Raw genomic sequence first — 21,272 nt, 5'->3', positions numbered from 1 at the left:
CAGAGAGAGCGCGTGTGCGTGTGCGCGCAGCGGAGGCTGGAGGAGAGGAACAACAAAGAGGAGGTGGAGAGAGGAGCACTGAAAACAGGGGAGAGACGACAAAACAACGCCTGCCAAAAAATTATGTATGAGGGGCCAGACAGAGAGTGTAAGGGCTGATCAGTATCTACATGGGATGCTGTTGGTTTTGTTTCATAAGCACATGCGCGTGTCATCTTTTTTATGGTATTAATATTAATACTAAGAAAAAGCAGAAAAAGAAGAATAAATGTGAAAACAATATTAGAATTATCCTTACTATTTATTATTTACAGCACGGTCGATTAAATAATTTGAGCAGGAACCAACAGTATTTCATATAATTAAAAATCTATATAGCAATTTCCATTATTTATTCATTTTTCATGAAACTCGACAAGTAATTTGAACCGACACTATCTCGTATAATAACCTCTTGCACTATCTAGCATATAACATAATAATACAAAAAATAATAAGTGTTCTTAGTAAGTAATAATTACGGTTTATAATAATTGATAAAAAATAAAATTACTACTACTATTATTATTATTATTAATAAAAATATATTATAATTATGTATACTATTTGTTTGTTTTTTTTCAGGATGGTCGACAGCAAATAATTTGAGTAGGATATAGTCATCCCCTTACATTAGCATATAGCATATAAATAATTTAACAATTATTATTATTATTAAAGTTTCTCATCTGACTGACTGGTCGGTTTTTGTTTGTAATTCTTGAAACTTGACACCATTGTCTCCAGATTCATGTTGCTTTTGTTTAGTGCTTTTTGGCAATATGCAACGTCTCGCATAAGAAAGTGACAAAGACCTGTGAGAGCAAAGAAAAAAAAGCTATAATTATGTAACGTATTTTTTCGTGGAAATCAAAATTTTAATTCACGCTTGTTTACTGAGGCCTGTTTGCTGTTGCTATTTGTCTCCATCTAGCGGCAAATATTTCTACATACATTTATGCACAAATAAAACTTTATTTCAAGCGCCTGTATAAAACTTTAATCTAGAGTTATGAGCTAGTAAATGCCAAAGAGAGCGCAGTTACGGACATTTAGGGTGTTTGGGTCGTTAAGTGCTATGATTTTCCTGAACTGCCGTGATGAGTATAACATTCGGTGACAGAGAGAGAGAAAGAGTGAAAGAGAGAGAGAGAGAGAGAGAGAGAGAGAGAGAGAGAGAGAGAGAGAGAGAGAGAGATGAGCTTTGGAAGCTGCACTACGTTTTTCTTTTTTCTCTCTCTTTATCTGGGTTTAAGTGGGCGGGAGCAATTTCCCTCTATTATGTCAATTCCCATTTGATATTCAAAGTGCTGCATACTGTGACAGCAAGTCATTCACAGCAACAAAGCCAAGTTTGTACAGGAACATCAGCGTGTGTCAAATCTGACCAAACATGAAATATCTTCAGCTTCTTCTGCTTCTCATCCTCCAGAGCCACAAGGTCCATATGGACAGCATTGAGAGGAACCAGGACTGTGCTTGGAGTTGTTCTGAGGTTTGTCAGTTAGATTTTTATGTAGTCTAAAAATAAATATAATCTGTTGTTCAGAAGCTTTTTTTTTAAATGATTGTTTTGTAAATGATTAATTTAGTAAGGTATTTTGTCTCTCTCTCTCTCTCTCTCTCTCTCTCTCTCTCTCTCTCTCAAAACTTGATATCACCTTGGCATTACTTCATTCAAACATTGCTGCAGTCATAATTTAATTATCAAAAGTTTAACGATAATATACTGGAATTATATCTAGCTTGCCAGGTGGGAGACATTTAACTTTTAAAAGGCAGTTAAATTAAATTGAACGAAATTTGCCAAATGGCAATAGCAATTATTAATATTTAACTTAATCAAGGCAGTGTTTATTTATATGAGCTATTTCTGTGTTGTGCCAGAAAAGTAGTGGCAGGTTGAGTGGGTGTAAATTATGAGTCATACGATATCAGTAGTAACAATCAAACCCAGTGAGTTATAAGATATGTTAAAAAAGCATTCATCTCAGTCTTATAGAAGCAGGTATACATACACAGATAAGCCACTCTCACTTATCTTGGACATCAGACATAGGCAAAGTTAATCTTTGTGTATTCTGTTGATTATCGTAAATAGATATGAGGAGGATACACTTGTTATATTGGCTCCAACCAGGAACTTTCTAAGGCATGAGCGGGAAACCCCTTGTTTTACTATCTTTACAGTACAGTAACATTTCCTGTTAAATGATAAAGCAGTTCTGGGCCATGCATAAATAGGAAAGTAATTTAAATAATTTGATTAGGCATAGTGCTTAAAATAATATTTGTTTTTATATCTACATACAGGGTCTACAGTGTAAACCCAGAGCTTACTGTAAGTATCTATCTATCTATCTATCTATCTATCTATCTATCTATCTATCTATCTATCTATCTATCTATCTATCTATCTATCTATCTATCTATCTATGTCTGTCTGTCTGTCTGTCTGTTTGTCTGTCTTTCTGTATATGCAAAAATTAATGATCCTAACATATTTTATATCTTATAGCTCCACTGTCAGCATTTCACTGCAGGAATCAGGCTGTTAGCAGCGGCGTGTTCAATAATGTGACGTTGTCTAATGTGTTAGCGTGTGAGGGGAGGAAATGTTCACTCCAGCTCAGAATCGCAGCATCAGTGAATGTTACAGGTGTGTATTATTCTGGTCACATTGTATGAATTAAATACTTTTAATGTAATATGTTTTCTGTAAAATACCACATTTTTGGAAAATATTTGTATATTTTACAATTAGTTCAATGCTTGTACTGTGACAACTTACCCCCCTATGTTCAATGTGTGTTCAGTGGACTGTGTCTTATTGTCTGGCGCAGCAATCCTGAAAAACTTCAACAATCTCTGTTAGAATGTTTTGTAATCACATTGGTAAAACTACCGAGTCATTCCTACATCACTGGATCTTTTTAAAACGACAGCTTTCAAAACAAAAAGTTATTGATTAAATACTCTATAACTAAACACAATATACCTTAATAATTACTATCTTGTTGATTTAACCTGAAATGTTTATTAAATGAGAAACTGCAAAAGTTATGTCACCTCTTTGCACCAACTATTAAAGCTGCAGTAGGTAACTTTTGTAAAAATATATATGTTTTACATATTTGTTAAACCTGTCATTATGTCCTGACAGTAGAATATGAGACAGATAATCTGTAAAAAAAATCAAGCTCCTCTGGCTCCCCCCAGTGGTCCTATTGCCATTTGCAGAAAGTCATCCGCTCCCGGTAAAAAACAACCAATCAGAGCTGCGGTCCGTAACTTTGTTTGTGTTCAAAATGTAGAAAAATGTATATAATAAGCGAGTACACCATGAATTCATTTTCCAAACCGTGTTTTTAGCTTGTCCTGAATCACTAGGGTGCACCTGTAATAAGTGTTTATATTCGGACTATTTTAGATTGCTTTGGGGGTACCACGGCGGAGTAACCCAGTACCTTTGTGATTCTTCATAGACATAAACAGAGAGAAGTAGTTCCGGCTACGATGTTTTTCCACAAGACGCAAGCAGTTCTGTTTATTAAACGCTAGAGCGTCAAAAGTTACCTACCGCAGCTTTAAATGGATGAAAGAAGATTTTTTTTTTTTGTTCTTTGAAAGTTTTGACTGTTTTTCCAGGTGATATTCGCGGGGTTTCAGTGTGTGCCGACTCTGCAGGGATGATAGGACATTGCCAGATTTATACTTTTGGACCTGTTGGCAAAGGAAAAGCCACAGGAAAACAGGTACAAAATGAACATATGATGCTTATTTGATGGTTACACTATGCAAATAGATTTCTAACATTACAACTGAGAAATTTATAAACGACATATCATTGTACCACCAAAACCATAATTTCTTTCCTTGAATGATTGTAAGATGTTGTATTCTTTTTTTCTGCTTCTAGGTTGATGTGCAGTTTAAATGTGTTCCTGTTAGACCTGGACAGCTTGTTTTTGTGACTCTCAAAACGATCCCCGGCTACTGTAAGGCTATTTGGACACAGAGACACCTTGTTCCTGGTATCAGTGTTGTCTTTTTCAGCAGTCTATAAATAATGTTTATATACAATGTAGTCACGCATGACATGAATAACATTAACATCTAATGCCCTTTTCTTTTTTTAATGCCAGAATGCAGTCACGAAGGTATCAGAGATGAAATTACAGAGTGCATCAGTAAGTTTCATTATCATGATGTCACTACATTCATAGACAGACAGACAGACAGATATATAGATAAATAGATAGATAGATAGATAGATAGATAGATAGACAGTAAAAGATAGACATAGATAGACACTCACACACACACACACACAGATATATTAGTATGTATTAGTATGTAAATCTGTAACTGTATTGTCGTTTTGTTGTAGCTGGGAAGCTGGCGTACACTGTAAATAAAGCTAGGAATATGTTAACAGTGAAAGTAACTGATGCTCCTGAGAACACAGATTACAACCTCAGGCTCTGCCATAAACGCAATGTCATCTGTGCAGGGGAAGGGGCACAGAGAACGGTAAGAACGGCACACACATTACCTTTTATTTCCTAGAAGAATTTACATCATTTCATTTTACCCTTGTGTTTTGCATGTGTTACAGATAAAACCACAATATCTAGAGAGTAGCATAACGCTTCATTATGCCAAACCATTGCCCTGTTTGTGCATTGAGGTATGAAAGCTTTATTTTACGGAAAATTCGGTTTTGAACATGAATCCGACAGTTAAAGGAACTGTTGATTTTGTCTTTTATTTCAGGGTTGGCCTGCTAGAGTAGATGCACGGAGAGTTCAAGTGTGTCCATTTAAAAACAGTGAGTAAAAGTTGCTGTGTTAAAAACAAAAGTCTTAGATGTTTTCAGGTTCTCGATTTCCCCTGTAAATATGCTTTGTGAGGGAACATAAAGGTTTAAAACGAGTGGCAACTTCTAAGTTAATCTTCAGACCCACCTCAAGAGCCGAACTGATGAACAAAAAAACTTCCTTGGATTGGTTTGCTTATTTACATTTGCTTGTATTGAATCTGATTTTTTTGTACTAGTTAGCACTTGTCGGATTTGTAAAGGGAGTACCAATTTCCTGTTGCATAGCATTCCAAATTACTTGCTTGCCAAGGGTCTCATACATGAAGCTAATACATTTAAATCAATAATTCACCGTCACATAAGTCTCAATCTTGTTTCAGTTGCTGCGGCGGTTTTTACTTTGTTGAACACAAAAGAAGATATCTTGATGAATGTTTAAATGGTTTTGTCCTTACATTTTACTTTAAAATACCCTCATTGTCTTCTGCCACAGATTTCGAAGAACTGTGGTCTGGGATAACTTATGACCTCAATAAGGAAGAGTTGATATGGGAGCCGCTGTGTCCTGTCAAAGTGTCAGTATCTCTGTGCCATGCTGATGGAGGGAAAAGCTGCCAAGACCTTGGAAATGCTTTTTATTCGGAGGGGCAAAAAGTATGTTCAGTTGTACCTTTTTATTACATGTGCAGTAATAGCCGCTGATCATAAGGAAACCTTACATCTTTTTTTTTTAACTGTTTCACCTCAGGTGATGTTCTCCTCCGTGGATCCACACCCAATGCTTTGCACGAAGGTTGAATGTTTTGTATTGCATATTTGCTTTCACCCCAAAATTAATTTTCCAAGATTTTGTCATTATTTTGTCATTATTAACATTATAAACCCTCATGAGGTTCCAAACCAGGACTTTTTGGAGAGACGTAGTAAAATGTCCTAGCTGCTTTATTCAATACAATGAAAGTGGATGGGGACTGGAACTGTCACATTTCAAAAATAATAAAAAGAACAATAGAAGTAGTCCTTATGACTCATGCATGATATCCTAATTGTTCTTGAGCTATAATTAGAGGACCATACAAACTAAACAAAAACGATCAAATGGCTTCATTATTGGCTTCATTAATTCATTCACAATTTAAAATTTTGAGGGAATTGTTCCTTTAAATGAATGATGTCATTGACAAAAAACAGCTTTTTGGGTTGGTTGGGAATTCATTGTAATGACTATTTCTTTATTGTAGTTTACCACTGAAGTGGGGGAATGGATAAAGTGTCCTTTTGCCAAAGGGAATTTCTCAGGTATATCGGCACAATACCTTTCACAGATGTTTATGTTACACACTGTATGATTCTAAATATCCTTTGATCTGACAAGTCTGGACAGCAAAGATTACATCCAAAGATGGTCAGCAGTCGGCAGAGATTTCAACATGGGTCAAAGCCAGCTTCTCCATTTCTGTCTGTGAGATGAATCCCTCCTCTCAGTGTAAACAAATCGAAGGAAACCAATTCCAAACCCTTTCAGTGGTAAGGAACATCGAGCAGGTAATCTGCCTGTAGGATCAGTTCAGAGCAAATGTACATGATGTCATACGGATGTTTTTTTTTCATGGTTTCCTCTGTACACTCTTATTCATCTTAGTAAACAATGAAGAGGGCAATTGTCTTTTCAAACTAAAAAATGTCACCTGGTTCATGCCTGATGATATGCGAAAAAGAAAACCTCAAAACACTGAAGCAGTCTTGTTTAAGCTTGTTTGATGTCATGCCAGGTCTTCTTTGTTTTCTAGGACAAAATGAAGCCCACAGTTTTCAACTTGCCTAAAAGTGCGTGCGAAGTGTGTGTCTGCATCAAGGTATGGCAACAAAGGAGTGACAGTAACAGTGCTGTCTAATCTTGTTGGATTTATGTCAGTGGTAATTATTGATGTGGATGGTCTTGTGTTTTCATGTTTGTAGGTCCAGAGGGTAGATGTGCGCTTTTCAGTCCCTGTACTTCAGTGCGACTTGCAGTGTTGTAAGTACATACGTAAAGCTGTGTTAGTGTATCTCAAATGATCTAGATTTTCATGTAAATTCCATCTAAATATAGTGTCCTCTAGCCCGAAAAGATCTTGCATTTCCATTAACGAGACACGTATAGAGTGAAACAGTATCACAATCTACCTCACTTCTGTGTGCACCCTCAGCTGAAACCAATAATAGCATATTGGTGAAACAGAATTTGCAAATGCACTCTGTATCATGGGTTTCTGTTTACAATATGTTCTTGCAGCAATGAGCATGATGATGCCCGTCACAGACATATCTGTTGAATTCTTGAACACAGTGTCTAATCAGAGGCGTTTAAGTTAGGCAAAATCCACTAACATCTCAAACACCAGATTTGCTGAGTTATGCCATCCCTGAGCCCTGTTAAACAGCCTGTATATAAACCTAAATGCCACTTTTGCGTTCTTCTGCAATGCACAAGGATTAATTTTGTTGATACTGCTTTTATGTCATTGGTTACAAATTTTTCCTGATTGTGTCTTATTATTGAATGTATTGTTTTAATACAAGAAATAAAAAAGTTTATAAATGACGTAAAGCTAGAGTCCCCCTAATAGTTCCACCACTGCCCATAATTTAGTTAAGCTAATCTACAGGTAAACTTTTAAAAACAGTTAAATGTAGCTACGGTACATTTCAAACTTCTTATTTAGCTACTAGTCCCACTTATGAAAAGTTAGTATGTAAGTTACCTTCACCTGTGATACAGCTAATAATACTTTAACTATCTGCTTGTGAAGTCTGACGTCACGTGTCTCTGCTTCCGTGTCCAAAAGCACTATCAGATACCACGAGAAAACAACAAAAGGTGCTAATATACACTCACAATGTGATATAATACTACCAAAAATATTATAATCTTAACCTTTAACTTCATACTGAAATCCCACATAGCCAGACAATAAAAATATAAATATAAATAAAAAATATATATATACAAATTATTTGTATTTGGGACGCTGTAAGCATGGAAACTGCAGTGTACACCGTTAGTTTGAAAACGTTTAGCTTAAATGTTTAATATGAATAAACAGTGCTCATAAACAGCTGCTGAGGTAGTGTTCTCAAGTGAAGTAAGTTGAGGCTTTGACACAGAAACAGCACTTCTTACGTCACCACTTAACAACCGAATAGTCATGCTAATATGCAGCCACTATAAGCTACTAAAACGTGGGCACAAAACAATGAAAAATATAACGTTTTTAGTCTAGCTACTTGTGACAAAGTCCACTGCAGTCAAAATTACTGAACCCATGTGGAGCTATTGTTTACAAGAATTAAGCTATATAAATATAAATGAAGACCTGATTTGATACCAAATCACAAAATAAACTTGAACATGAACACAGGCAAAGACTCACCAAGCAGCAGTTACACAACACAACTCTAGACGAGACACCAATCAGCTTATGACTTATGAAAGTACTGCAAAAGCAATTGGAGAGTAGACGACTCTTTAAACTTTTGAATTGCTCTCGCTTTACTTTGATTTCATACGCCGATTGGTCTGCACAGCACTGCTTCAAGTTGAACACACCTAATGGCAACATAAGGGCTATATACATATATACAAACAAATGGGGTTACATGACATAATCCAACTACTGAACACATGACACATACAACAGAGGAACCACTGGGAACAAAACACATGAACAAAAAAAAAAAAAAAACACATGACAGGATTAACAGTGGAGCAGTAGTCTCAGCCTCAGACGTCACACCCAGGGTCCGTTGGCTAAAATTCTGATGCATATGGGACACAAAAGTGGAAACATTTCAGGAATGTCGTCATCGGATTAGTTTAATTCTACAGGTGTGTCGTGTTCTGTAACATTCCACCTGGAAACAAAAATGCCGTGACCCCAAACCCTCTCACAAAAGAAGAAACCCGAAGTGTTTACAACTGTGATGACGAGCACTCATCAGGATCAAGTAAACGCTGGAGTTTCAAAAGTATGTGAAATATTCCATGCCCCGAAGTGTGGTGCTGAATGAAACAAACTGTGATTGGTTATTTGACATGTCAGTCAATAGGCTTCACGGGTGGGCCTTGGCCAATGAAAGCTACCATGAATTCCAGACCTTCAGCCATCAGTCTGAAGGTCTGGCTACATGAGACTAGTGGAGCAGTGACTGAGATCATAGATCGTGGAGCAGAGGGCAAGACCTTGGTGAATGGTGGACCTGGCCCATGGAGCAGAGGTGGGCCTGGACCATGAAGCAATTGCTGACCTAGGCCTTGGAGCAGTAGCAGGCCTTGATTTTGGAGCAAAGGGCCATGGTGCAGTGGTGGACCTGCGGCAATGGCAGATATGGGCAGTGGAGAAGAGACAGGCCTGAACCATGTAGCAGTGGTGGGCTTAGAACATGGAGCAATGGAGGACCTGGACCGTGGAGCAACCATGAAGCAGATTACCACCACGGTGGTGACCAACGTGATGCGGGAAGGTCAGGAGGCCATGGCAGATCAGAGACATGGACAGACCACCTGGCTGTGACAGAACAGGCAGAATAACTATTAAAAGTCTCAGTGGCAGTAACATGAAAGGCATAGAGATTGTAAACATCCACCGTGGCTGTGGCATGGCAATCATAAAATCCTTGAATGGCCTTATGCAGTGGCTGTAGCATGACTTTTAATGTTAAAGTTTGTAATAGTGGCATTGTTTTATTTTTGTAAAAAAAAAAAAAATCTTATTCAGTATTTTGAGAAGACCCTGCCCATGCCTCCCTTGCCTCCTCGGAGGTAAAAAGTGTAATGGTTAATGCTAATGTTGCTGCTTTGGCGGTACACAGGGAAGGAGACCAGAGCCTGTTTTGTTTGAATGGATGTCAAAACGACCTCTGGTCCCCTTCCCTTTGTACCTCCAAAGCGGCAGCTTTACTGTGGCAGTGTCACAAGTTTAACCATGGCTTTTGTAGTTAAACCGCGGTTATATATATGGTAATTAATATGCCAAAAAACATGGTTACTGCACTTTTACTGTTACAAAACCATGGTTAATTTTCAAAAGGATTAATTTAGGTAAAGGGTAAAGCTACTAAAAAGTAGTTAAATACATTATAATACATCATAATTTGTGGCATTATAATTTGTGGCATAAAAAATGTTCATGTAAATGTAGCGTTAGAGTTAGAAGCATCACCCATACAGCTATTATTGGGAAATCTATACTTTGAAAACAGCATATTGTCTTCAGCTACTCACACTTTCATTTTGGCCACAATATATGATTACAAAATAGCAATGTAGGATTTTGTAGCTTTATATCAGAAAAGCTACACTTTTTTAAAAAACAGCGCTAGTGTCACGCTAATAAAAAGTTCGTGTTTTTAAAAAGATACTTTGTACTTAGTTAACACCAATTGTGAACACAATAAGGATAAATACTTGCATTGTAGTGTTTTGTACTGAAAGAACTATACTATTTTGAAAACATCTAAAGCAATGTCAAGTTAATAAAAATGTAGTTGGTAATGCCACACTTGTGATGGGTTTCACTTTCAGTTGTACTGTATAACCAGTTTACTCAATCTATTAAGATATGAATTTTGTTTTTTAATCACACAGCAAGTTGGTGTCATGCCCCGGAGAGAAGTCAGGACATTGAGAAGGTTTTATTTCCTGCTCTCATTATTCTGACGGGGATCCTGGCGGCTGTCTTGTTTGGTAGAATGACAATAAAAGGTAAACCGACAGTGGTTTGACACACCTGTTGCCGCTGGCTAGAGGGAAAAGTCAAGATTGTTGTTGGTAATAGTACACATTGTGTTTGAGATTAAAGAGTCCATGACAAAAAATGTATATATAATTTTCAAAACGGTTATCCCTGATTTAACAACACCTTTTCACTGAAAATAAAAGTCATAATTAAAAGCAAATTATAGATGGAAGTAATATGAACAGTAGGTTTCAACATAAATAGTAGACATACCAGTTCCAAACCTGCATAAAAGCTTTAGAAATGAATCGGGCGTGGACGTGTTGTGAAAAACGATGAAAATCTCTGAGATACCAGTTTTTAGACTCCAGTTGCTAATGTCAGATTTTCCTGATGGTCTGAATGGCTTGTTTTGATTTTGATTTGTTTCTTGTTTCATAGATGGGGACAAGAGGAGAACACCATGGACGAAACTCAGATGTCTGAGGATGGTATGTAAACCAAGAAGATCTAATAGATATGTAATGGTGTCCTTAGCTTTCTAGTTCTATTCTATTTACGATTACAATCAATGGTTGCACATGATTCTTGGTATTTCTGACGTGATCGGACATGACACACACATGCACAATATTTACTGTACATGCAGTATGAATTCCTTTTACTTTAGATACAGTTTGATTACTTTTATAGCCAACAAAGGTCTCTAGTTCAACTTACAAATGAATATATTTCGAAGTAAAATTGCAAATGCATATTAGTATGTAAATATTAAAAGTCAGGTATTTTATTTGTGATTTTGTTTAACTTGATCTATACTCCACAGTGCTATTATAAGCCACATTTGAACTATTAGTAGCGGTGCTTTTTAAATATAATGCTCATGCCTAAACTTTTGAGGAATGTTGAGTTGAAGTGTGCTGTTACCTTTCTAAACAATCAGATTTACTTTTGACCTTGAGCATAAAAACCCCATAGTTACTGTATGAGAGACTTGGGCTAGTATGTAACCACCTAGCAACCATCCAGGAAACCCTAGCAACCACAAAGAATACCATAACAACATGCTAAAACTAACTCAGATGAGGGTTGGTTTTGTATTACCTATATACTATTATAGTATTTATTAATATGTTGAATTACCTTTTATTTTTATACTTTCACTTTTAAATGTTTTTTTAGTTGTCTTTTTATTTTTTTACATTTTTACTTTTACAACTGCATAACAACATGATTAAAACTGAGAACACCTTAGCAACCTATTACAATAACCTGGCAACCACCCAAAACATCTAGCATCAAATCAGTGACTTTTGAATAAGCAAACATGACACACTTTCGTTAACAAAACAATTGGGACACTGTACAAATTGTGAATAAAAACAGAATGCAATGATGTGGAAGTTTCAAATCTCAATATTTTATTCAGAATACAACATAGATGACATATCAAATGTTTAAACTGAGAAAATGTATAATTTTAAAGGAAAAAATATATTTTTTTAATTCCATGGCATCAACACTTCTCAAAAAAGTTGGGACAAGGCCATGTTTAAATCTGTGTGGCATCCCCTCTTCTTTTTATAACAGTCTGCAAACTGTTATACTGCAAACTGCAAACATGTCCCATTCTTGTCTAACACAGGCTTCTAGTTGCTCAACTGTCTTAGGTCTTCTTTGTCTCATCTTCCTCTTTATGATGCATCAAATATTTTCTATGGGTGAAAGACCTGGACTGCAGGCTGGCCATTTCAGTACCCGGATCCTTCTTCTACTCAGCCATGATGTTGTAATTGATGCAGTATGTGTTCTGGCATTGTTCTGGCACTGGCATACTTCCCTGAAAGAGACGACGTCTGGATGGGAGCATATGTTGTTCTAGAACTTGGATATACCTTTCAGCATTGATGGAGCCTTTCCAGATGTGTAAGCTGCCCATGCCACACACACTCATGCAACCCCATACCATCAGAGATGCAGGCTGCTGAACTGAGTGCTGATATCAACTTGGGTTGTCCTTGTCCTCTTTAGTCTGGATGATATGGCTTCCAAGTTAAAAAAAAAAAAAACTTCACATTTTGATTTGCCTGTCCACAGAACAGTCCAAAACACTTTGCCACAATCGATTTTAAATGAGCCTTGGTCCAGAGAAAACGCCTGCGCTTCTGGATCATGTTTAGATATGGCTTCTTTTTTGACCTATAGAGTTTTAGCCACCAACGGTGAATGGCACGGTGGATTGTGTTCACCAACAATGTTTTCTGGAAGTATTTCTGAGCCCATGTTGTGATTTCCAATACAGTATCCTTCCTGTATGTGATGCAGTGCCGTCTAAGGGCCCTAGGATCACAGGCATCCAGTATGGTTTTTTGGCCTTGACCCTTACTTACAGAGATTGTTCCAGATTCTCTGAATCTGTGGATGATATTATTCACTGTAGATGATGATAACTTCAAACTCTTTGCAATTTTTTATTGGGGGAATTGGTGATCCTCTGCCCATCTTGACTTCTGAGACACTTCTGAGGCTCTTTTTATACCCAAACATGTTGCCAATTGACCTAATAAATTGCAAATTGGTCCTCCAGCTGTTCCTTATATGTACATATTAAATTTAAAAAAAAAAATTAAATTGTTTAAAATTAAACATTTAACTTTTCTGGCCTCTTATTGCTACCTGTCCCAACCCAACAAAATGAGCCAAAATTTGGTATGACATTTCAAAATGTCTCACTTTCAACATTTGATTTGTTATCTATATTCTATTGTGGATAAAATATAAGTTTATGAGATTTGTAAATCATTCCATTCCTTTTTTACTCACAGTTTGTACAGTGTCCCAACGTTTTTGGAATCGGGTTTGTATAATAGATCCAGGTATAGATATAACATGTCTATATATGAATGAGTTTTTTTCTGGTTATTTTAATAAATATATTATGTCATATGTTTATTTTAACAGAACCAGTGACACCTGCCTTCACAGCAAGAGGATGTCGATTGCAGGATAGTTCTCAATAAAGCATGCATGTCTTTTTTTTCTTTTTTTTATCACTGTAAGAACTGAAGCGCTTGCATAATTTTTTGTCTTGTCTGGTGCATGAAAGAATTTGAAGAATTTGTGTATATAAAACTTTGGTACTTTTGTATGCAAGTCAATATAAGATTGAATGTATGTGAAAGCATTATAATTGTTTCGTGCTTTGCAAAATCCAATTTGTTTTTGTCACCTATGAGCTGCTGCTTTTGTACAGCAGAGGGCAGTGTCTCAAACAAATGAATGTCTGTGTCAGCAGTGTGAATGAGTTTTTCTTCTGATGTTGATATTTCTCTCACGTAAGGCTTGAAACTAGGTCACAAATGGGTAGTCAGTTTACAGACACTTGTGCAACCCCAGCATGTAGATTCAGTGCCATAGAAACGTTTGCGGCTGGACACGTTCCTGTGTCACTTGTGTCTGTAATCATGATTTTCGATGACACACTTTTTTCTGATTCTGAGGATGCAGAGATACTGTATGACATTCCTGGATGGTGCGACTCTGTGCCGATGAGAGGGGCCGGGTGGAACTGGCTCTGGGGTTTGCTGATGAAAACATTCCTGAAGTATAGAGTAAAGCCCAAACAATAGAGCTCAATCGTAGATATAGGACAAATATAGTTTTGGGGAGATGCCACCATTGTCCATCTTAGCTGAGGGTTCACAGTGATCACTCTTAAAAATAAAGTTTCTGAAAGGGGTTTTTGCAGTAATGCCACTGACGAACTGCTTTTGGCTCTGCAAAGAACCAAATGAAGAGTTCTTAAACTTAATGTGAAAAGAACATTTTAATAATGCTAAATCTTTTTCCACTATACGTATTTATGTGTCATGGACATTAAAGGTTCTTCATTGTACAATAAAGAAACGATATTTTTAAAAATGTGTGCATGTGGCATGTGGGTGCTAGCACTAGGGAGTATTTGACTCTGGTAAACACTGTAAAACAAGCCCATGTGAAAATTGTTGGCCTCAATGACCTCATCGATGCCTGCAGACTCCACCTGCTGTCTGCGAGTCTTCAGCTGGGAGTGAAGCATTCCCCTTTGATGCTTTCCATACAGACCACCGCTACCTTTTCTGTACCTCCCTGGCAGAATGTTCGACTGGTTGTGCTTTGCCTCCAAAACGTGTTTGGGATAAAGGGATAAAGCAGTGGAAAAAAAGACATAGAGACAAAAGCATTTGCTGAGTTGTTGTATGTTTAGCTACTTTCACTTAGCTGCCAGTGACTGCATGTGACCTTTTTGGTTGGGGTCAATAGCCACCAGCCCTGTCCTCTAACCTTTTGGACTGGTCAGTTTTATTACATGGACTCGTACCATCTGTTGGTGTTTAAACCCATAAATCCAAATGCAGAGAGTATAATAATCATTCTCATCTCATGATATGCTTACTTCACTATATGTAGTATAAAAAATAACTATTTCTGATTTCCAAAATTGCATACTGTCTGAGTAGGTGCTATATTTTATAAGGAAATGTATCATTGTCAGAAAAGTATGTTCTATATAGTGTCAATGTGTATAGTGTCAACTCCTCTCCTATTGCCTCATGGAAAGTAGTAGGTCTAGGGTCATTGGCGTACTTCTTGTATTGTTTCATGTACACTACTCATTTCACTGATTTGTTCACTCATTTTACTGTTTTTTTCTGTTATACAGCAGGGAAGAATGCATATTAGAACACATGGTAGGATATATGAACAGGCAGTGTTCAGTGCAACTAGAGAACACTTTGCTATTGCATAAGTGATTTAAAAAAAAAACATGAAGACATTTTTTTTGTGTTATGTATGATGACTTTTTTGGCTATGGATGAGAGAAGTGGGGCTTTCTGAGTCAAAATTCGAATCAACTAAACCAATTGCTTCACAAAACGATTCAACGTGCACGCTGAGGACATCTACGGAATAAAGCCGTGTTAATGCAAGTGTGTTGGTTCACTGACAAACCCACAAAACTCTAATAGATTCAATTAACAATTAACAAAAAACTGATTTGAAATTGGTTACAGTCATATGTAATCCAGGTTCCCGGATTAATTTGAGACAAACCGCCTCATAGCATCGAACCCCTGATTTATGACGCAACGAAGCGTGTTTGACGTGATTAACGTGGTCCACGTGGTTCACGTTTGAAGCCCCGAAGAACCATTGATTTAAAACAAAAGATTAATTAAGTGAATCTGGGCGCAAGCAGTGTTTCTAACATGGCCATCATTATAGACAAGTTAAGTTGTATATTGAATTTAGCACTTAACCTGAGCACACCAGACGCGAGTGATGCATCGCGACCAATTAAAACTAAACGTTGTCGTGCTGTGTGCGATATTTTATTTCCACTTTATTTGCCATTTAATTGTTGTATATATTTCCACTGCATGATGTTGACCTTTAGTCAGGTAATTTAAGTAATTTGTAGAAAGTGAATGATAATTCACACTTTTGGTGTATAAGGTTACAGACTTAAACTACGTATTATGACGTCGGGCGTCATCGGCTTTCATATCACTGTAGACTGGGAAAGGAAGCCATTTAAAATATTTAGGACACAGTATTCCTGTCTCTGGCATATTGTCTTAACACAGCTTCACACAGATAATTAGCTCAGTGTTGCTATTTGAAGTTTTTGGAACAGATACTTTTTTTTTGGTTAATCTAAACAGCACAGAATAGCATAGTGGAACACTGGGAAACAGAGAGTTAGCCCATAAATTCATGGTCCGGTGCCTCCAAGGACATCATAATGGTCCATTGGGCAGGGCACAAACCCCAGTGGGGGTGGTGGTGGGGTCAGGCTTGCATTCAGCACCCAGGGACCATCCATAATGAATCTTCCTCTACGTGGAGTCCAGCCAGCTCGCGAAAGTAAAAACCAGTACACCAAGGACCTTGTCTAATTATATTCAGATTATATTCATACTACACATTCATACTATATAGAACACACTTTTTAACTAGCAAATAATTACTTATTCAAAAAGAGCGCCTAATCTATGCGTTTTCGGATGCAGCCAGTCATAGCTTCTCACTTTAGCCTTTAGTATTTATTTATTTTTTTAGTATATAGACTCTTAGTGACTAAAGTTAGGGTTAAACACGCCCCCACGTGTCTACATCACTGTGCGGGAATATTTGCATAACACCACGTAACTTTTTATTACTGCCGTCATGTTGTGCAGATGCTGTGTGTTTTGTTGTGAAAGAGAAACTACTTTGTTTGGACTTCCAAAAGAGGACAATATCTGCTTTGTCATGCCTAGAGCTGATCCGTGCTGGTTGCTCAGAAAATACATCAACTTTGCACTGTGGATTGCCAGATCGTCCTTTACCATAGACGAAGCAGAGTCCAGCCCGGGGTTCTCACATGTGGTTGCCGCAAGCCGTTCTCAAGTTCGCCGGCTGTTCCTCACTCAAGCCCCCCATGTGTGACATTTTATGGAGCACTGTTTCCTGACCTGCAGAGTAACCTACAATGGGTCTGTGCTCAAAGGCTGTTTTATAAAATGGAGCAATTCCAACTTTGCAAGGACAATATGGTGCTTATGACTCATAGCCTGTAAGTACATTTTTTTTTATTTAAAGAATTTGCCACTTATGATTCAAAAATGAGCTTTGAGCAGTGTAGAGTAGAGCTTGTTGTTTGTTTTTTCTCCGATCACAAAGGCAGACATGGTTTTATGCTTATACGGCGCGATGCAACACGTAAAAACGCAGTATAAGTCAGTAATTATATCCCCACTGGATGCAACCAATGTTTTCTTGTAATGAGGTTTATTGGTTTTTGTCTCATAGTGCTGTCCTGTGAGACGTAGCTGGCCAATCAGCATACACCTCGCTTTTAAGAACGATGGGCTTTGTAAAAATCAACGCGTTTCAGAAAGGCGGGGCATAGAGGAGCAACAATCATGTACATTGTGGAAAATAAACCGCATAAACACATTGACCACTTTAATGACTTAACTGATGACATAACTACGACAATGCATGCTTGTTGTTTCTTTCACACTTTAATATAACGATACAGACTACTGCTTGTGCTGCCGCATTTATGCATGCAATTGAGGAGCATGTGCTACAAGCGCAGTATAACAGCTGACGGAAGAAAAAATAATTTTTACGGACATACGGCCTGACAACATCTCATGTGACCGCATTTCACGGTTGTTCTACTTAAGTTCCCTCGTCACCTGCACCTTTTTCACACTTGTTTGACTAGCACTTAGTATTGAGATGAAGTCGAAGTGCGCATCTGAAAAGTCTAAATAAACACAATTCTTGTCAAGAGAAAAGAGACCGAAGCCAAACTTAGCTCCGCCCCGGCGGTAATCGCATTAAATATTTGTAGCACGTTCAACTGAAGAAAATTAATCTACTGTGTTAACTTGCTAATTTTGACACCACTATCGCTTATATAACAGTTAGTCATCCCTGGGTCTTTTGTATCACTGGGTTTGCATGTTCCCGATGGTCTCCTTTTTTAGGTTTCATTGATACGCCAGTAGGTGGCAGTTTTTTAGGGGACCACCACTGTAGTGATGTCTGATACCATAGTGGACATTATCGAGTGCAATCCCATAATGCGTAAAAGTGCACTTTTTATTTACTCTGTTCAGTACATACAGTAAGTGCATTGTGTAAGTGCATATTGCATAGTATGTAATTTGGGACACAACTAGTTATTTTTTTTTGAGTCATTGAATCATTCATTCAAAAGCTGATTTTGTCACATTTAGCCACAGTCTTAAGACCCTTGGTAAGATTGGTTAATAGGCAGCAGTAATGTATCGGTTGCAAACATCAGCCACAAAATAATCACAAAAACATCACATTGAGCAAAACTGTCCCTGTATATTCAGGTCGCTAATACACACAGGTTCATTAGACTTATTAAGACACTGCTTGTCAGTACATGATGGTCCTAGTTCTCCAGTAATCATACATACCAGGAAATTCCCTAGACAAAGGTAAATTCCTAGAAACAGAGTGTTCCTCACAAGCTCTTTGAATTACAGTCCCTAGAGGGGCTTTTGGTGGTTGCTGATTTCACTGAACAATTGAATTGTTCCTGGACTTGTTGAGGCAACTTTGTGCTTTACCGTAGAATTCACTCCGTTTGGTAATTCGTTTGTTACATGTTTAATTAAATTATTCAGTGGTGCCTCCAATCTGTATGGAGAATATGTAAAAATGCAGTTGTCAAATTGGCAACGGTGTCTTTAAAAAGAATCATAACAGACACGCCAATGAAAACATTACAAAGATTTTTGTTGGATGAATACAAAACAAAACAATGCTTCTCTGGCGTCTGCATATCTTAACCCCGTGTTATCTGGCTGTGATTTATGGCCCTGCATATGTTAAACTCAATGTTAACCAATTCTCTTAACCAAACCCACCATGCCACATGCATAAATAGATCAGTAAATGATCAATGATGAATGACTCCAAAGCATATGGAAATAGATTTGAAATAAAAACACTTCACCGCCCCCCACTGACCACATTCAAACTCACTTTTCAGATATTCATGAGTCCGACACCACTTCATTGTCTGGCTATTCTGAGACTCTGTCTCAATTCTGGACAAAGAGGACAATGGGATAGACACCTGTTACCAGTCTATGAGCATAACAGATACATCATCCTGCTGCAATGGTCTGTCCACTCTTTTTTATATATATATTTTCTGAAGAATTATGATTTGTATTGCTTCTATTTCAAGCTTTCTGTGATCTTATCTGTCCACCTTTGTAGATTTTTTCATGCATTTTCCAAGTGCCTTCTGTTTGTTTATAGAGTGCCTATGGACACACTCATCACCCAATGTCCTTGGAAGGCCCCTGTAGAGTTCTTAGAGGGGGGTCTGAACAGATGGTCCCTGCTGAACCCCCCACATCGGACACTGTCTTCACACTGCATCATTGTCACTTAAGTCAGTTGCATGGCTTTGAGGGGGGAGAATTGAAGATATCTAAAATAAATTAGATTAAAGAACCAGGTTACTACAAGAATTCTTAGAGTGGAATATCAGAAATAATCCAAAACTGCCTTTGATATTTACAAAATAGATACAAAATGCCCCTTATTAAGTTGTATTGATTTAATAATATATTAATTTGAATAATATAACATATAATCTATTCAGTTCAATATTATTACAAAATAAATGTTTCCTATTTAAATACATTTTCAAGTGTAATTTTGTCCTGTGATGCACAACTGAATTTTCTAGTCTTCAGTGTCACATTGCTTAATATTTTTGTGGAAACTGTGATGCATTATTTTATTTTATTTTATTGTAATTTAATTTAATTTTTAGGATTCTTTAATGAATAGAAAGTTTAAAAAGCTAATATTTATAAATGTCTTTACGATCATTTTAAAATTTAATTCATCCTTGAAGAATAAAAGTATTATTTTCATTTAAAAATAAATAAATAATAATAATAAAATAATAATAATGAAACCCTAAAAAAAATTTGCTTAACAACTCCAAACTTTAGAAAAGTATTTGGCACTTTTGTAATACAGAATGTGTGAAACTGTACCACTTAATTTTAACTTAATTTTATCTGGTATTTTTATATCAGGTTGAGTGTGGACTTGTGTTCAAAAGCAAAAAGCAAATATATATATATATATATATATATATATATATAATACACTAAATAATAAAAATACATATTGCACTTTTCCCAGTCTGTATTCTATGTTTGTGTAAATCTTTTAATCAATCCTTTAATTATTTTTTTGTACTTTTGCCTCTTTCTTACATTTAAGCCCTACTCATTGCCCTGGAGTATTGATACCTAGTCGGGGTAATTAGTGAGCAACAGGGATGAGGGGGGATTGACATCCCCACATTCACTCCTACAGCTTAATTATCTCACCGGAGAGAAGCCTGATGTCCCTAGCTGCTTCCATCCCCCTCAAAACACATGTAAACCCACACACACACGCATTTATGCAGTTGCATGCTCTTAAAAGGGCACATTACATACATGCTGTGTTATTGCACACCTATGACATCATAACTTCATAACAGTGTTACAGGGAAATGAGGCTTCTGCATACAGTCATAATGATGTAAGGCCTGATTAATGGCAGTGCCCCGTTATATGTCTTTGGAATAATCATCATTACATCAGCATATATATCATGTTTCCAACAGGGTCAAAAAACATTTTAATCTGTTTATGCAATAAGTCCACAGATTTAGATCATAGAACAACGAGGGGTTTCTCCGAGCCCCTCCTAACATCACTTTATTCTTACAAAAGCTGGCAAAAAGCAGAAGAATTTTTTTTCAACTATAAAATAAATGGTTCAACGGAAAAAAATACTCCTATTTTGCATTAGTTTGCAATACATTTTGTAGATTTTTTAAATGCAACATAAATAGAGACAAACTTAAATTATAGGGGAAATGTTATTAAAATATAAATTATTCAAATCTAATATTTATAAATGTTCAAACAAAACTATTTTTTTAAATATATATAATTTATATAACAAATAGCCATAATTTAAATAAAGCTTTTAAATATAATTTAAAATAAGATCAAGAAATATATGCTGTGTCTCAGACTGATCTGCAGAGATTCTTAAAAATAATTAAAATGTTTTTTTGTGAAATGTAACCCAGACATTTC

The 21,272-nt window shown here is 36.7% G+C and overlaps 1 protein-coding gene and 1 long non-coding RNA gene across 3 annotated transcripts; both read left to right on the top strand.

The window, feature by feature from the left end:
- The first annotated feature begins 83 nt into the window (after positions 1-83).
- On the top strand, positions 84-14,454 carry LOC113066950 (putative interleukin-17 receptor E-like). 2 transcript variants are annotated; one of them, XM_026239090.1, is made up of 19 exons: positions 84-148; positions 1,472-1,534; positions 2,353-2,380; positions 2,558-2,698; positions 3,688-3,794; positions 3,959-4,073; positions 4,185-4,229; positions 4,430-4,572; positions 4,658-4,729; positions 4,816-4,870; positions 5,355-5,515; positions 5,610-5,654; positions 6,103-6,160; positions 6,237-6,388; positions 6,652-6,717; positions 6,821-6,878; positions 10,488-10,604; positions 11,020-11,069; positions 13,540-14,454. In XM_026239090.1, the coding sequence occupies exons 1-19, from the start codon at positions 128-130 to the stop codon at positions 13,546-13,548; spliced, it is 1,506 nt and encodes a 501-aa protein (XP_026094875.1). In that variant the 5' UTR covers positions 84-127; the 3' UTR covers positions 13,549-14,454. The 2 variants fall into 2 exon arrangements, with proteins under 2 accessions (XP_026094875.1, XP_026094874.1); XM_026239089.1 differs by lacking the exon at positions 84-148 and having other exon boundaries at positions 1,342-1,534.
- Positions 14,455-16,943: 2,489 nt separating this feature from the next.
- On the top strand, positions 16,944-19,505 carry LOC113066451 (uncharacterized). The gene is made up of 3 exons (XR_003279168.1): positions 16,944-17,176; positions 19,142-19,275; positions 19,417-19,505. It is a non-coding gene; the product is annotated as an uncharacterized LOC113066451 (long non-coding RNA).
- Positions 19,506-21,272: the final 1,767 nt, after the last annotated feature.

The sequence above is a fragment of the Carassius auratus genome, chromosome 50, assembly GCF_003368295.1.
Source record: "Carassius auratus strain Wakin chromosome 50, ASM336829v1, whole genome shotgun sequence".
In the NCBI taxonomy this organism is placed as follows: Eukaryota; Metazoa; Chordata; class Actinopteri; order Cypriniformes; family Cyprinidae; genus Carassius; species Carassius auratus.
Note: the sequence above shows the minus strand (reverse complement) of the source record. Positions and strands in the feature narration are given on the sequence as shown.

What these genes read in the sequence shown, in the direction of transcription:
- LOC113066950 (XM_026239089.1), top strand. Translation starts at nt 1,433, where the DNA reads ATGAAATATCTTCAGCTTCTTCTGCTTCTCATCCTCCAGAGCCACAAG. An exon ending in GGGAAGGGGCACAGAGAACG is followed by an intron (nt 4,573 to 4,657) that starts GTAAGAACGGCA and finishes CATGTGTTACAG; the next exon opens with ATAAAACCACAATATCTAGA. An exon ending in AATTCCAAACCCTTTCAGTG is followed by an intron (nt 6,389 to 6,651) that starts GTAAGGAACATC and finishes TTTGTTTTCTAG; the next exon opens with GACAAAATGAAGCCCACAGT.